Source organism: Hemitrygon akajei, chromosome 17 (assembly GCF_048418815.1).
Source record: "Hemitrygon akajei chromosome 17, sHemAka1.3, whole genome shotgun sequence".
Lineage (NCBI taxonomy): Eukaryota > Metazoa > Chordata > Chondrichthyes > Myliobatiformes > Dasyatidae > Hemitrygon > Hemitrygon akajei.
The window spans coordinates 17,604,561-17,621,620 of NC_133140.1; the positions used below are offsets into that span (position 1 = coordinate 17,604,561).

At 45.3% G+C, this 17,060-nt stretch overlaps 1 protein-coding gene across 1 annotated transcript in view; it reads right to left on the reverse strand.

The window, feature by feature from the left end:
* tmem208 (transmembrane protein 208) overlaps positions 1–17,060 on the reverse strand; it is a 34,181-nt gene that overhangs the window by 13,371 nt on the left and 3,750 nt on the right. The window contains exons 3-4 of the mRNA XM_073069719.1: positions 16,884–16,943; positions 6,757–6,893 (exon numbers count right to left, since the gene is read on the reverse strand). Of these exons, the coding sequence (XP_072925820.1) occupies positions 6,757–6,893; positions 16,884–16,943 (197 nt within the window). The remainder of the gene's footprint in view (positions 1–6,756; positions 6,894–16,883; positions 16,944–17,060) is intronic.

The following is a 17,060-nucleotide window of genomic DNA, read 5'->3' on the forward strand; positions in this document are numbered from 1 at the left end:
TTATACTCAGCTCCAACTGGGACTCCTGAATGTGTTATTTCCCTTGATGCGGAGAAAGCATTTGATCGTATAGAGTGGAACTACCTTTTTGCAGTCTTAGAAAAATTTGACCTCGGCCAATGTTTCATCTCTTGGATCCAATTGCTGTACCTGTGTCCTACTGCTTCTGTTTTAACTAATTTTCAGAAATCCCAAGTATTTAATCTCAAACGTGGCACCTGTCAGGGATGCCCCTTAAGTCCCTTTCTCTTTGATTTGGCTATAGAACTTCTGGTGATAGCATTTCAAAACTGTCCTGAATTGGCCGGGATTTGGAGAGGAGGTGTTGAGCATAAAGTTTCTCTCTATGCTGATGACTTATTACTCTTTCTCTCAAATCCGTCTACATCCTTACCTCTAATGTTTTCACTTCTTGACCAGTTTAGCCAGATCTCTGGCTATAAACTTAATTTACATAAGAGTGAACTTTTCCCAATTAATAAAGAAGCACAAGAACTAATATTTCGTGATCTCCCTTTTAAAGTAGTCCATAATCAATTTACTTATCTTGGAATTACAGTCACAAGGAAGTTTAAAGATCTCTTTCGTGAAAACTTTGTCAACCTTTCATATGCTATAAAACAGAGTCTGGTACAATGGTCACCTCTATCTATGTCATTGGTAGGTCATATTAATGTTGTTAAAATGTATGTTCTCCCCAAATTTTTATACTTATTTCAATCTATCACAATTTTTATTCCTAAATCTTTTTTTGATTCCTTAGACTCTATTATTTTGTCATATCTGTGGCAGAATAAGCGCTCTAGAATGAATAAAATCCACCTCCAAAAATCTAAAAAAGAGGGTGGCATGCCTTTACCTAACTTTCGCTTATATTATTGGGCAGCTAATATACGTTGTGCTACCTTCTGGTCTTTCTTCCACGGCCAACCCGAGTGCCCTAACTGGGTGGCAATGGAGTTGAGCTCCACTAAAGAATTATCTATCTCTGCACTTCTTGGCTCTGCACTCCCTAGCAGTCTGCCCAGATCAATAGCTAATCCTCCTGTTAGACACACTTTGCGTATATGGGCTCAGTTTAGGAAATGCTATGGTTTCCAGGGGTTTTCCGTTTCTAGCCCTGTCGCACATAATCACCTTTTTTTACCTACTACGTACGATTCAGCATTCCATGTTTGGTACAGGAAGGGCATTAGACATTTTGAAGATCTCTTCATTGATAATCGCTTCGCTTCTTTTCAGCAGCTCTCTGTTAAGTTCAACCTGCCTAACGCTCACTTTTTCAGATATCTCCAAATCCGACACTTTACTGCTCCTTTAATTCCTAACTTTCCTGAAATGCCTGCGAAAAATGTTATGGACCTATTTCTTTCCATTAATCCACTAGGTAAAGGTTTAATTTCAACTATCCGAGATAAACTAGCAGCCTTACGACGGGCCCCTGTGGATAAAATTAAAATGGCCTGGGAGCAGGATTTAAATATCTCCTTATCCAAGGAGAGCTGGGACTCAGTTCTCAAATCGGTTAACTCAACCTCTCTTTGTGCTCGCCATTGCCTTTTACAGTTTAAGATTGTTCATAGAGCCCATATGTCTAAATCTAAACTATCTCGATTCTACCCTGGCATTAGCCCGCTCTGTGATAAATGCAAGAGGGGCGTGGCCTCTCTCATCCATATGTACTGGCTCTGTCCTAGCTTGGAGAAATTCTGGAAAGATGTCTTCACTACATTATCGGGTATTCTGAATCAGCACCTAGAACCAAACCCCTTAATTGCTCTGTTCGGTTTTTGGGGTGAGACAGATTTATGTCTGGGTCCGACCAAATGCCGAATACTATCCTTTGCCTCTCTCCTGGCTAGACGCTTGATCCTCCTTAGATGGAGAGATGTTGCCCCGCCCACTCATGCGCAATGGCTTAACGACATTATGGCCTGCTTGGACCTCGAAAAAATTCATTATTCAGTTCTTAATTCGGATCTAAAGTTCCATAAGGTCTGGGAACCTTTTATCGAGTACTTTCATAACCTTCCTCTTGACTAGGGTTTTTTTTCCTTTTTTTTTTCTTCTTTTCGGTCCCTTGCTTTCAGCTCCCTTTTTTTTCTGGTAGTAGGCATTATTATCCTCTGTTGCTAAGTGTATTCACAGTCTGGGAGTTTGACTGTCCTGACCTATACTCTTTATACTGTGTTGTGGTTGGTCTGGAGTTGTTGTTGTTTTTTATCTTGTGTTGTGGGGCTTGGGGAGGACACTAAGCTTACTTGTCTTTAATTTAGGTGCTTTTTTGTTAAATTCTCTTCCTTTGTAGCATATTGTTATTGTATGCTTAATTTTGCACTGTATTAATGCTCCTCATTGGGATTTGGGGTTTTTAATTTGTAAAATGTTTTGAAAAACTAATAAAAAAATGTAAAAAAAAAATAGGGCCATTATAAATTCAGTGGTCACTTTGTAAGATACCTCCTGTACCTAATAAAGTAGCCATAGTGTGTTTATGTTCATGGTCTGCTGCTGCTGTCACCCATCCACTTCAAGGTTCATTTAGACATGCTCTTCCACACACCACTGTTGTAACATGTGGTTATTTAAGTTAATTTCACCTTGAACAAGTCTGCCATTTTCCTCTGACCTCTCTGATTAAGAAGGTGTTTTCGCCCACAGAGCTGCTGCTCACTGGATGCATTTTTCATTTTTTTACACCAGACTCTGTAAACTCTAGAGTCTTTGTGCATGAAAATCTCAGGAGATCAGCAGTTTCTTACCACTCTGTCTGGCACCAATTGTTCCACAGTCAAAGTCACGCAGATCACATTTCTTTCCCTTTCAAATGTTTGGTGTGAACAACTGAACCTTCTGACCATGCCTGCTTGCTTTTATGCACTGAGTTGCTGCCACATGACTGGCTGATCAGCTAACTGTATTAAAGGGCAGATGGGCAGGTCCAAAGGTGTAAATGTGAATGAAATTCAGTTAGGCCCATCATTAATTCTGGAGTAAGAGATTGGGTGAGATTACCAAATTCTCTGTTTCATGCTCCTCCCTGTAAAAGTGGTCGTTAATGTTCTTAAAGAGCAAGTCAGATTCCACTCAAATACTCTTGAAAAGCATGTATGTTTTTGTGAAATGAAAATTGTTTTTCTCTCAACCTGGTCATTTGCATCATTTATTTAGATACAATGCAGAACAGGTCCTACTGGCCCTTCAATCCACACAGACCAGCAATCCCTCGATTTAATCATGGGACAATTTACAATGATTAATTAACCTACCAACCATACATTTTTGGACTGTTGGGTGAAACCCACATAGTCACAGGAATGGGGGGAGGGGAAAGAGATTCTGACTCTGAATTTATGTGCTACCGATACTTGTTCATCCTACATTATGTACTTAACAATGAAAATTATTACACATCATTAATAAAATGAGAATATAATCTGTGCAGGGTAACAAAAGCAGCACAGCAGCATCAAGAGAATAACTGGTGTTGAACAACAACAAACAGCAGGGTTTCAGTCTGCACCTATGATGCTGTGCTTTGATTAAAAAGGTTACAGTACACTGTATTGGTATTTTACTTTTTATTCAGATTTTACATCAGGTATAAAAACAATCAGCATCATAGACTTGTTTTGGTGTTAGATCTTCGTGATCAGCAGACACTAAAAATTTAATGCTGTGCCTTTTCTTCAATTTCTGCAATTAGCTTAATGAATATTCAATTACCCTCAATTTTCACTTTGTCATGTTAGATCTTTGCTTGTTTCAAGATCAGCATACTGTTAAGCGGCATATATTCCAAAAGATCATAAGACAGAAGCAGAATTAGCAGAATTGACAAATTGAGTCTACTCCCCCATGGAGTAGATCATGGTTGATCATTTTTTCTCCTCAGCACCAGTCTCTGCAACCCTAGATGCCGTATCCAATCAAGAGCCTATCAATCTGCACCTTAAATACACCCAACGACTTGGCCTCCACAACTGCCTGTGGTAACAAATTCACCACCCTCTGGCTGACAAAATTACTCTGCATCTATATTTTAAATGGATGCCCCTCTATCCTGAGGCTGTGCCCTCTTGTCTTAGACTCCTCCACCATGGGAAACACCACTTCCACAACTACTCTGTCTAGGCCTTTCAACATTCAAAAGATTTGAGAATCCTAATTGAGAAGTTGAGGAACCTGGGCCTCTGTACCCTCCCCCCCTGCAACTGGATCCTCAACTTCCTAACTGAAAGACCACAATCTGTACAGATTGGTGATAACATATCCTCCTTGCTGACGATCAACACTAGCGCACCTCAGGGGTGTGTGCTTAGCCCACTGTTCTACTCTCTATATACACATGGCTGTATGGCTAGGCATTGCTCAACTATGGTTATGTGGTTATATACCATCTATAAATTTGCTGACGATACAGCCATTGTTGGTAGAATCTCAGGGCGATGACAGGGCTCACAGGAGTGAGATACACCAACTAGTGGAGTGGTGCCACAGCAACAACCTGGCACTCAACGTCAGTAAGATGAAAGAGCTGATTGTGGACTTCAGGAAGGGTAAGACGAAGGAACACATACCAATCCTCATAGAGGGATCAGAAGTGGAGAGAGTGAGCAGCTACAAGTTCCTGGGTGTCAAGATCTCTGAGGATCTAACCTGGCCCCAACATATCGATGTAGTTATAAAGAAGGCAAGACAGTGGCTATACTTTATTCGGAGTTTGAAGTGATTTGGCATCTCAATAAACACACTCAAAAACTTCTGTAGTTGTACTGTGGAGAGCATTCTGACACGCTGCATCACTGTCTGGTATGAAGGGGCTACTGCACAGGACCGAAAGAAGCTTCAGAAGGTTGTAAATCTAGTCAGCTCCATCTTGGGTACTAGCCTACAAAGTACTAGCCTCCCAGGACATCTTTAGGGAGTGGTGTCTCAGAAAGGCAGTGTCCATTATTAAGGCCCTCCTGCACCCAGGGCATGTCTTTTTCTCACTGTTACCATCAGGTAGGAGGTACAAAAGCCTGAATGCATAAACTTAGTGATTCAGGAACAGTTTCTTCCTCTCTGCCATCCGATTCCTAAATGGACATTGAATCTTTGGACACTACCTCACCTTTCTTTTTAAGAATATACAGAATTTCTGTTTTTGCACGTTTAAAAAAATTATTCAATATATTTGATTTACTTGCTTATTTATTATTATTTTTATTTTATTCATTATTATTATTTTTCTCTCTGCTAGATTATGTATTGCATTGAACTGCTGCTGCTAAGTTAACATTTTCATGTCACATGCCAGTGATAATAAACCTGCTCCTGATTCAATGAGAACCCCCTCATCCTTCTAAATTCCAGCAAGTACAGACCCAAAGCTACCAAATGATAATCCTTTCATTCCCGGAATCATCCTGTGAACTGCCTCTGGACCCACTCCAATGCCAGCACATCTTTTGAGAAGCCCAAAACTGTTCACAACACTCATATTGCACCCTCATGAGTGCCTTATAAAGCCTCAGCATCACATCCCTGCTCTTGTATTCTAGATAGCTTGAAATGACTACTAACATTGCACCATTGCACCATTGATTCAACCTGCAAGTTAACCTTTAGGGTGTCCACAAGGACTCTCAAGTCCCTTTGCATCTCAGATTTTTGGATCTTTTCCCCCATTTAGAAAATAGTCTGCACATTTATTTTTACTACCTAAGTGCATGACTATGCATTTTCCAACATTGCATTTCATTTGCCACTCTCTTACCCATTCTCCTAATCTGTCCCAAGTCCTTCTTCAGCCTACCTGTTACCTCATTTATATATAGTGTAAAAAGAAGTGGACCCAACACTGACACCTACAGAACCCCACTAGTCACTGGCAGCCAACCAGACAAAGATCCTTTGATTCCCACTCACTGCCTCCTACCAATCAGCCAATGCCCTAACCATGCCAGTAACTTTCCTGGGCTCTTAACTTGATAAGCAGCCTCATGTGTTGTACCTTGTCAAAGGCCTGAACATGCAAATATACAACATTCACTGCATTCCCTTTATCTGTCCTACTTGTAATTTTCTCAAATAATTCAAACAGGTTCGCCAGGCAAGATTTGCCCCTTAAGGAAACCATGCTGACTTTGTCCTATCTTGTCCTGTGTCAGCAAGTACTCCATAACCTCATCACTCCAACATGGACGAATCTATTCTTTCTATCCACGATCAATATCTTAATCTTTTTTGCTTTATAGTGTTTTTTCTATTTTTTTCATTAGTTTCTGTTCATTACATTCATGAGGTTACTTCTCAGACTGTCTGTGGTGCAGAGACCTGCTTGTCGCCTGAGAAGCTTTCCAGCATTTTGTGGAATTTTCCATTTTTGATGTCATGTCAGCGATAAATAAAAATGAATTATGAAATTTTGGATAAGGGGTACTCAACCTGTACTGAGGTTTGATTCCTACAAGGAGTTTGTACATTCTCCCCATGACCGTGTGGGTTTCCTTCCATATTCAAAAAGACATATGGTTAGGGTCAGTAAGCTTAGGCATGTTACGTTGCCACTGCAAACACCCGTGGGCTGCTCAACACAATACTTGCTGATTTGAATAGACAAACTGCCGTATTTCACTGTATATTTAGATATACGAGTGACAAAACCAATGTTTTTCTTTATTTTTCAAACAATTACACTGGTTCTCCTTTGGCTAATTGACTAAAATACAACATTCAAATACTTGAACAAGCAGCACTGTGGACACTCACTCTGCCATACCCTGCTCCATGTTCAGGTCAATGCCACCATCGAGAAGCGTGTTGTCACTAGAGAACACGGGCTGGGCCATCCCTTGCATCCAACGGTAGCTGAAGCTGTAGACAACCACGGCGAAGGCCAGCAATCCCTGCCGCAGAAAGAAAGCAGTTTACTGAAGGAATCAGATTCAATTTTATTATTTACTGACATACTGTTGTTGTTTAGTTACAGGAAGTGCAATGCATAATATATGCTATGTAAGGGGGTTTCTTGGTGTAAAGGGGTTTCTTTTTTCTCTTTATGTTACTGCGTATGTTAATCAAAATGGCTTCTTTGTTTTGTTAAAAGTAGGAATGCTTCTTTGTTATGATAACTAGAGAGAGTGCTTTCTTTCACAGCTTTGTTTGGGTTAAAATTACTGATAACGAGAATTGTATTCATTTGTTAACCATTTGGGATAGATGTTATTCGCTCTTCTGGGTCTGTAAGCTATTGTTGGCGGGCTTTTGGGGAGTCAGCGCGAGGGGGTGAGAGAGAAAGGACGCGATGCTGTAAGCTGGGCGATGGAACGGACCCCGAGCAGGGGTCTGAGGCCAGGGTTTACCACAAGGAGAGGAGACGAAGACAGACGTGCCAGGGGTGCTTGGTTGATCACTACGAGTCGAGGAGGTCGGAGGGGATCGAATGGTGGCCAGAAGACTTCGTTAATTGAGCTCCAACATTTGTGCACGAAGTGGTTTGAACTTTGATAAGTTTGGCGCCTTTTACTTTTCCTTTTATATTGTATCTCTATTAAGTACATAGTTCCAGTAAGATCTATAAAGTGAACCCATTTAATTGTATAAGGTGTACTGTCTGTTATTTGGTGTGTTGGGGACATCACACAGCACCTACACAAGCTGATTACCCAGTTTGGCGGGGCCTAAGGCTGCTCCCCCGAGATGGAAGCGAGCTGAGCGAGCCTGAGGCTACAGCTATAAAATGTAATAAGAAATATATACAGTGGATTCTGGGTAATTGGGCCATCTGTCAATCAGCACAGCCACTTATTTGGGACAAAAAACTAATGTCTCTATGCCAGTTAATTGGGACGGGAGACCTGTCGAAGTTTCTAACTAGCGCCAGTCATGTGAACTTGTGCAGCCATTAGACACTACACCAGAATTAGAGTGAACAGTTTCTAATTAGCATCAGTTGCATGTGCCTGTGTAATATTATCCATTTTAGTTGATGGGCAGCAATTCAAAATGCAGCAATCTTCGATAATTTTGCTCTTTTTGACTTAAAATGATTCAAACACTTGCCAATACATCAGAAAAAGATATGACTCTAGCTGGAAAAGATGACACTAATGGACCAAATTAAAAACCATCCATCTAACACTATTTATTTATTGTTGGAATCCAACACTACTTCACACAGAAAGGCAATGAAGGCAGTCTATTATCTGTACTCAATGGCTGCACTGATTTTGTTCATTTACAGTCAATCAAAAGATCACAGCAGCCTACACTGGGTGAACATCTATTAGAAACTAATAGTTTTATAGTACTGTAGTAGTATGGGTAGCATTATAATTTGCTCTATATTTCATTTAAATCAGGGGTGTCAAACTCATTTTAGGTCACGGGCTGGATTGAGCAAAATGCAGCTTCATGCGGGCCGGATCAGTCGGACGCGTGCGAACGCAGCTTTCGTTGCCTCCGTTTTTTCAGCCTGCTCTCATGTGTCTCAGTCTCTGCTATAACTACAAAGTGTTTCACTTTACAAATTCCGTTTCTTATGAAGAAGACTGCCGAGCAAGACTGCCGAATAAACACTAAAAACCCTGAAAACCGGGTACCTGAATAAACTCAGCATTAGCCATATCATACGCCATAGGCGCTTCGATTACTGAGGCCAGCTTTAATAGTAATTAGATATTATCTCGCGGGCCAAAGATAATTCCACCGCAGGCCGGATTTGGCCCGCGGGCCTTGAGTTTGACATATATGATTTAAATACATAATTTGTTAATCAGTTAAATGACAGTTTGTCTTTAAAAAACATTTTTAACTATTTCCATGAAACTTCAGCTAATTAGGGCAGCTACTTAACTGTGCCAAAACATACTGGTCCTGATATTGTACAATCAATTGGAATCCACTGTATATACAATACAAACAAGTGGTACAAAATGAGAGCAAACAAGTGAGGAGATGTTCATGGAGTCAATGTCCATTCAGAAATCTGTTGGTGGAGGGGAAGAAGCAATTCTGAAAATGTTGAATGTGTCTTCATGCTCCTGTATCTCCCCTCTGATGGCGGCAATGAGAAGAGGGCATGTCCTGGGTGGTGACGGTCCTTAATGACAGATGCCACCTTTTTGAGGCATCAACTTTTGAAGATGCCCTCGATGATAGAGAGGCTAGTACCCATGATAGAGCTGGCTGAGTTTACAAACCTCTGCAGCATTTTCTGATGCTGTGCACTGGCCCCTCCATATTAGATGGTGGGATGGTGCAGACATGTTCAGGACTAGGTCAATCTCAGCAATCAATATTCATAAAACAGCGAAGAGCATCGTTGTGCTGCAACTTCCATGGATTGTGTATTTCGAATGGGTTTGAAGAGAGCTGTGAGTCGTGTATTGCATTCTCTCTCACTGTAGCCCTACCTTCCCAACATGGCTCGCAGTTGGCGGAAAAGGTGACGTACTATGACTGTTCTTGGATGCTAACTATCCAAAGGGTCAATTTTCGTCTGCAATCCAGTCAGTTCATGTCAACAGGGCACAAGGTCCTCATGGTCCTTCCACACATTTATTTATTTGTACAATTTACAATCTACAAGAAAGATGTCAGTAAGCTTGAAAAACTCCAGAGAAAATTTACAAGGATGCTGCTAGGAGATGAGAACCTGAGTTATTGGGCAAGGTGAATAGGTTTGGACTTTATTCCATAGAGTGTAGGAGAATGAGAGGAGATTTGATAGAGGTACACAAGAGTATGAGGGCTATAAATGGGGTAAATACAAGCAGGCACCTTCCACTGAGGTTGGATGAGACTAGAATAGGCATGGGCAAACTACGGCCCGGGGGCCATATGCGGCCCATTAAGCTTTTTAATCCGGCCCACAGAACTTGATGAAATTATATTAATAAACATTGTTAACATTTTTTCCCCACAATTCTGGCGTTATTTTTTTCAATAAGCCTTACATGTTACATGTCATTTCTGTTAAGTGATGGACATGAGTAGTGCGCAGGTGCACGTACGTTCTCAAAATAAAAAATGCGCTCCAGATCAAATAACGCGCTCCGCATACTGGCGCGCTGTCACTGTTCTGTCCTTGTGCTGGTCGTTGTTGAGTTTTGGCACAGGGGACAATTGAATAAGAAGGAGCAGGACAAGTAGACCTGCATCTCCTACCGTTTTTGAAATAAAGACAGTCTGGAGGAGAGTGATGATGATAATATCTTGAAGGATAACAGAATTTTCAGTGCTTTAAAATAATAACTGTTACTATTAAAAAAAGCTGTATTTTATTCATTTAATTTTCAGTGTTTTAAAAGTCATTTCAATAAATAGCTAAATACCATGGGACTTCAAAGACAGATATTTTGTTGTAATGCATTTGTTCATTTTCTATTGAAATTAAAGCACATGTTTTCTACATATCCCATGATATTTTATTTTCTCTTATGAGGTGTATTACCAAAACACTCCGTCCATCTGCTCCTGGTCAAATTTTAGAACCCTTTATGGCCCACAAGTCAAAAAGTTTGCCCACCCCTGGACTAGAACTATAGAGGTTAAGGCCGAAAGGTCAACTGTTTAAGGGGAACATTAGGGGAAACTTCTTCACTCGGGATGGTGAGAGAGTGTAACAAGCTGTCAGCAGAAGTGACAGATGTGGGTTTGATTTCAACATTTAAGAGAAATTTGGATGAGAGGGGTATGGAGGGCTATAGTCCAGGTGCAGGTCAATTGAAATAAGGCAGAATAATAGTTCATCACAGATTAGATAGGCCAAAGGGCATTCAATTGGAAGTTTGGTACTGTGTAGTTCAAGCCTTCCATCCCAAATAAAAAGACCAGTCTCAAAGGTCACTCGCAAATCTCTAACGTCAAGCCAGAATCAGAAAACCACAACCATCTTGGACTGTTCAAACTCATCTTTCAGGAGATTTACAGTGTTCAAGGTTGAAAGTAAATTTATTATCAAAGTATGTATATGTTACCACATAATACCTTGATATACGTTTTTTGCAGGCATTTACAAGAAAAAATACTATTGAATTTTACAAAAAGCTATACATAAACAAAGACTCACAAACAACCTATAAGCAAAATAAACTGTGCAAACAAAAATAACACTGAAAACGCAAGCTGCAGAGAGTCCTTGTACGCGAGACGTTAGGCTGTAGAATGAAGTTATTCACACTGGTTCAGGGACCTAGTGGTTGTAGTGTAGTAACTGTACTACATGGTGATGTAGGTCCCAAGACTTCTGTACCTTTTACCTGATGGTAGTAGCAAAGAGGGCATTTTGGCGACCCACTTTCTGGCCCTGGCCCTGGCAGGGTGGGCGACAACAGCGGGCTTTTCTGCCCCACCACTGGTGGTAGAAACACCACTGTTCACTGGCCTCCTCACTCCTGCCTCTGTGTTGTGTGCACCCCCCTGCCGGGCCTGCGCAGGCAAACCGGCTCACAAATAGCCAGTGCACGGGGGGAGACTTTGGTAATGCACCTCTAATGTCATTTCCGCCCGGAGAGGGCGGGCGCTAGGGATTAAATGCCAGCACTGCGAAGTTTGAATAAACTAGTCTCCAAACGACTTACTGACTGCGTGTTGTTATTTCAGCGCTGTGTGTAGCACATCGCTACATTGGTGACCCCAACGGTCCAAACAGGATTTGGACCAAAGATGACCGACTCTTCATCTGTTCACGCAGTTTCGCTAAAACGGCTGACTTTCTGGATGCTGCGACCACGCGTGTGGTTTAGCCAAGCAGAAGCCCAGTTCTAGATTCGGCAGATATCCTCTGATTCCATGCGTTACTACCACGTGGTAAGCGCCCTTGACCAGGAGACGGCCACCCAGGTTGCGGATTTCATACAGTCGCCCCCGGAAGAAGGCAAATATGAAGCATTCAAAGCGCTGCTGATTGAGACCTTTGGCCTCTCACTGCGTGAGCGAGGTGCCCGCCTGCTTCACCTGGATGGTTTGGGAGACAGACTACCATCAGCATTGATAAATGAGATGCTGTCCCTGGCTGACGGACACAAGCCCTGCCTCATGTTCGAGCAAGCGTTCCTAGAGCGACTGCCCGAGGACATACATCTGCTGCTGGCCGACACAGATTTCAGCGACCCCCGGAAGGTGGCGGCCCGGGCAGACGTGCTGTGGAAAGCCAAGAGGGAGAGCCAAGTCCGTCGGTCAGATTACCAGGCCACGCACCCAAAAGCAGACCAGACAAGGCCCGGCAGGGGGACACACACAACGCAGAGGCAGGAGTGAGGAGGCCAGTGAACAGTGGTGTTTCTACCACCAGCGATGGGGCACAAAAGCCCGCCGTTGTCGCCCGCCCTGCAAGGGCCAGGGCCAGGGCCAGCTGCCGCTAATGACTATGGCGGCTGGCCACCAGGACAGCCTCTTGTACGTCTGAGACAAACAGTCGAGACGCCGCTTCTTGGTTGACACTGGAGCGGAGATCAGCGTCTTGCCCCAGACGGGGTACGACAACAGCACCAGGAGGCCAGGACCCACCCTGAGGGCCGCAAACGGCAGCACGATACGGACCTACGGCACCCGCACAGTGCAGCTGCAGTTCAGCGCCAGCCGGTTCACGTGGGACTTCACATTGGCCACAGTGGCCCAACCACTCCCTGGGGCGGACTTCTTGCGAGCTCACAGCTGCTGGTCGACTTGCAAGGGAAAAGACTGGTACATGCCGAGACTTCCAAGACGTTCTCCCTGGGTGAAGCCAAGTTGTCGGCACCACACCTGGACTCCATCACGCTGTCGGACAACGAATTCACCAGAATCCTGGCGGACTTTCCATCAGTTCTGGCACCGCAGTTCACGGCAGCCATGCCCAGACACGGGGTACAACACCACATTCCAACCCAGGGACCACCCCTCCACGCCCACGCATGAAGACTCCCCCCCGGAAAAGCTCCGCCTGGCGAAGGAGGAGTTCAAGAGGATGGAGGAATTGGGGGTCGTACGGAGGTCCAACAGCCCATGGGCCTCCCCCCTGCACATGGTGCCCAAAGCAGCCGGGGGTTGGAGACCATGCGGCGACTACCGCAGACTGAATGAGGCTACCACTCCAGACCGCTACCTCGTGCCGCACATACAGGACTTTGCAGCAAACCTGCACGGGGCAAGAATCTTTTCCAAAGTGGACCTCATCCGGGGATACCATCAAATCCCGGTGCACCCTGAAGACATCCCCAAAGCAGCACTCATCACCCCGTTCGGCCTGAAGAATGCTGCACAGACGTTCCAGCGGCTAATGGATGCAGTGGGACGCGACCTGGACTTTGAGTTCATCTATTTGGACGACATCCTTATAGCCAGCAGTTGTCGTCAGGAGCATCTGTACCACCTCCGCCAGCTCTACTCCCGCCTGAGTGATTTAGGCCTCACGATCAACCCGGCCAAATGCCAGTTCAGTCTCGATACCATCGACTTTCTGGGCCACAGGATTACCAAAGACGGGGCAACACCTCTGCCCGCCAAGGTAGACGCGATCCGCCACTTTGCCCGGCCCAACACGGTCAAAGGTCTGCAGGAGTTGGTTGGTATGGTGAACTTCTACCACCGTTTCCTCCCCTCAGCGGCCCGTATCATGCGCCCTTTGTACACCCTGATGTCGGGTAAAGGCAAGGACATTACTTGGGACGAGGAGGCCGCGGCCGCTTTCGTTAAAGCCAAGGAAGCCTTGGCAGATGCCGCGATGCTGGTGCACCCCAGAACGGACGTTCCGACCGCCCTCACGGTGGACGCATCCGACACAGCAGTCGGTGGGGTGCTGGAGCAGCTCATCGAGGGGCGCTGGCAACCCCTGGCGTTCTTCAGCAAGCACCTACGACCACCCGAACTCAAGTACAGTGCTTTCGACCGGGAGCCGTTGGCACTGTATCTGGCAATCCGGCATTTCAGGTACTTAGAAGGTTCACCGCGTTCACGGACCACAAACCGTTGACCTTCGTGTTCATGAAGGTGTCCGATCCCTGGTCGGATCACCAGCAGCGACATCTGTCCTACATCTCTGAGTACATGACGGACATCCAGCATGTCTCGGGAAAGGACAACGTCATGGCGGACGCACTCTCTAGACCAGCTGTCCAGGCCCTGTCCCTGGGGGTGGACTATGCAGCACTAGCGGAGGCGCAGCAGGCAGACGATGAGATGCCCAGCTACAGGACCGTAGTCTCGGGTTTGCAGCTGCAGGACTTTCTCGTAGGCCCAGGTGATAGGACCCTCCTGTGCGACGTGGCTACCGGCCAACCTCGCCCCATCGTCCCGGCAGCCTGGAGGCGGCGAGTTTTCAACTCCATACATGGTTTGGCGCACCCATCTATCAGGACAACTGTCTGGCTGGTCTCCAGCAAGTTCGTGTGGCTTGGACTTCACAAGCAGGTCAGTGAATGGGCCAGAACGTGTGCGCAGTGCCAAACAGCCAAGGTGCAGCAGCACACTAAATACCCCGTTTAGGGGGTATGTTCGTGCCCGGGTAAATATTGAAAAAGAACACGCGCAGTCCACGGCGACCTTAGAGGAGTTTCAAGACCGTTGGGCTCCGCGGGGTGTAAATGCCATCGTGGATAGAGATGGCAACATTCTGGTGTAATGTCTATTCTCTATTTGTAGTGAAGTAATTGTGTTTGCCACTGTTTTGTATATATTGTACAGCACTGATATTTGTAATAAAGGATTTTGTAAAAAAAAAGCCCGCCGCAGCAGTTTGAATCCATCCACCGGAGGTTCGACCACATTCAAGTGGATATCGTGGGCCCCCTACCAGTGTCCTGAGGAGCGCGGTACCTCCTAACTATGGTAGACCTGTTCACGAGGTGGCCAGAGGCGGTATCGCTCACTGACACATCTGCCAATTCCTGCGCCCGAGCACTGATCGCAACCTGGGTAGCACGCTTCGGGGTACCAGCCCACATTACCTCCGATAGAGGCGCCCAGTTCACCTCCAGCCTGTGGTCGGCTGTGGCCAGCCTGTTGGGAACACAGCTACACCACACAACTGCCTACCACCCACAGTCGAACGGACTGGTGGAACGCTTCCACCGTCACTTGAAGTTGGCTCTCATGGCCCGCCTGAGAGGACCTAACTGGGTGGATGAGCTTCCCTGGGTCCTGCTTGGAATTTGCACAGCGCCCAAGGAGGATCTGCACGCCTCGTTGGTCGAGTTGGTGTACAGCACGCCCCTGGCCGTCCCGGGAGAGTTCATACCAGCCCCAAGGGGGCAAGAGGAAGAACCCGCAGCAGTCCTGGACAGGCTACGCGAAAGGCTCGGCAACCTGGCCCCCGTACCAACTTCACAGCACGGATGGACCCCGACCCATGTACCCAAAGACCTGCAGAACTGTAAGTTTGTGTTTGTACGAAGGGGCAGACACTGGGCACCGCTACAGCGGCCGTACGAGGGGCCGTTCAAGGTGATCAACAACAACGGGTCCACATATGTTCTGGACATTGGGGGGAGAGAGGAGGTTTTCACGGTGGACTGACTCAAACCAGCCCATGTGGACTTGGTGCAGCTGGTCGAGGTTCAGACACCGCGGCGCAGAGGCAGACCTCCCAAACAGAGGCTGATCCAGACTGTGGACATTGGGGGGTGTATCGCCGGTTCTGGGTGGGGGGTTATGTGGTGACCCACTTTCTGTGCAGGCGAACCGGCTCACAAATAGCCAGTGCGCGGGGGGAGACTTTGGTAATGTACCCCTGATGTCATTTCCACCCGGAGAGGGCGGGCGCTAGGGATTAAATGCCAGCACCGCGAAGTTTGAATAAACCAGTCTCAAAACGACTTACCGACTGCGTGTCGTTATTTCAGCACTGTGTGTAGCACATCGCTACAGCATAACCTGGATGGTGGCCGGGGGGGGGGGGGGGGGGGAGGGGGAGAGGGTCTTTTATGATGGATGCTGCTTTCTTGTAGTGGGAGTGCTCCAGGTAAATGTACTCAATGGTGGAGAAGCCTTAGCTTGTGATAGACTGGACTAAATCCACCTTTTGCATTCATGGCTCTGTTATTTCCATACCAGCTGGTGAAATCTGATGGGGGAGGGGAAGAAGCCATTTTTAAATCATTGAGTGCAGGTCTTCAGGCTCCTGTAACACCCCCCTGCTTGTAGCAATGAGAAGAGGCCCTGTCCTGGATGTTTAGGGTTCATAATGATGGATACTGACTTCTTGTGTTGCCGCCTCCTGAAGACGACCTCAATGGTGGGGAGGGTTGTGCCCGAGATGGAACTGACTAAGTCTACAATCCTCTTCAAATCCTGTACATTGCAGCCACTATGCCAAGCTGTGAGTAATCCACAAACCCGCAAACACTACCTCAATCCCTTCCTTGCACTATTTATTTTCATGATTTAGAATAATTTTAAGTCTTTGCACAGTACTGTTGCCACATTATTTTTGTAACCGTCAAGAGTCACCTAGTTAAGGCGACAAAAAGCATCACCATCTGTGGTACCAAAGTGTTCAGTGCTAGAGATACGTTCAAAGTACATTTTTTAATTAAAGTATGTATGCAGTTTACAACCCTGGAATTCATCTTCCCCACAGTCACAAAACAAACAATCATGGAACCAACCAGTTCAAAGAAAGAACATCAAATATTAAAACCCCCTCCCCATGCACAAAAAAAAAATGTGCAAATGGCAACAAAACAAAAAAGATCAAGCAAAAGCACAGAATCTAAAAACACAAAATCAAAAGGCACATGATACTCATGGAAACATTTATCTTCAGGTAACTGCCCTCTACCACTTGGCTACAAAGCCACTAAATACAAGAAGATTTGAGGCTTCTGTCAGATTGCATAAACAAAAACTAAATTGAATGACTAACACCATCAGTTTCAACCCTGATAATAGGAACTGTGAAGACCAAACAGACTTACCCAGGTCCAGAATGTGACTGAGCTATAGAAAAGGAAAAGCTTCACTGCTCCATAAATAGCCTGTGGCAAAGAGAATGAGGAGGTTAAGAAGAGGGCAACAAACCAGATAGAACAGCAAACCCTTGTTCATCTTTCTAGGGTACACAGAAGAGGGTTCAAAGGAGGTTCACAAAAATA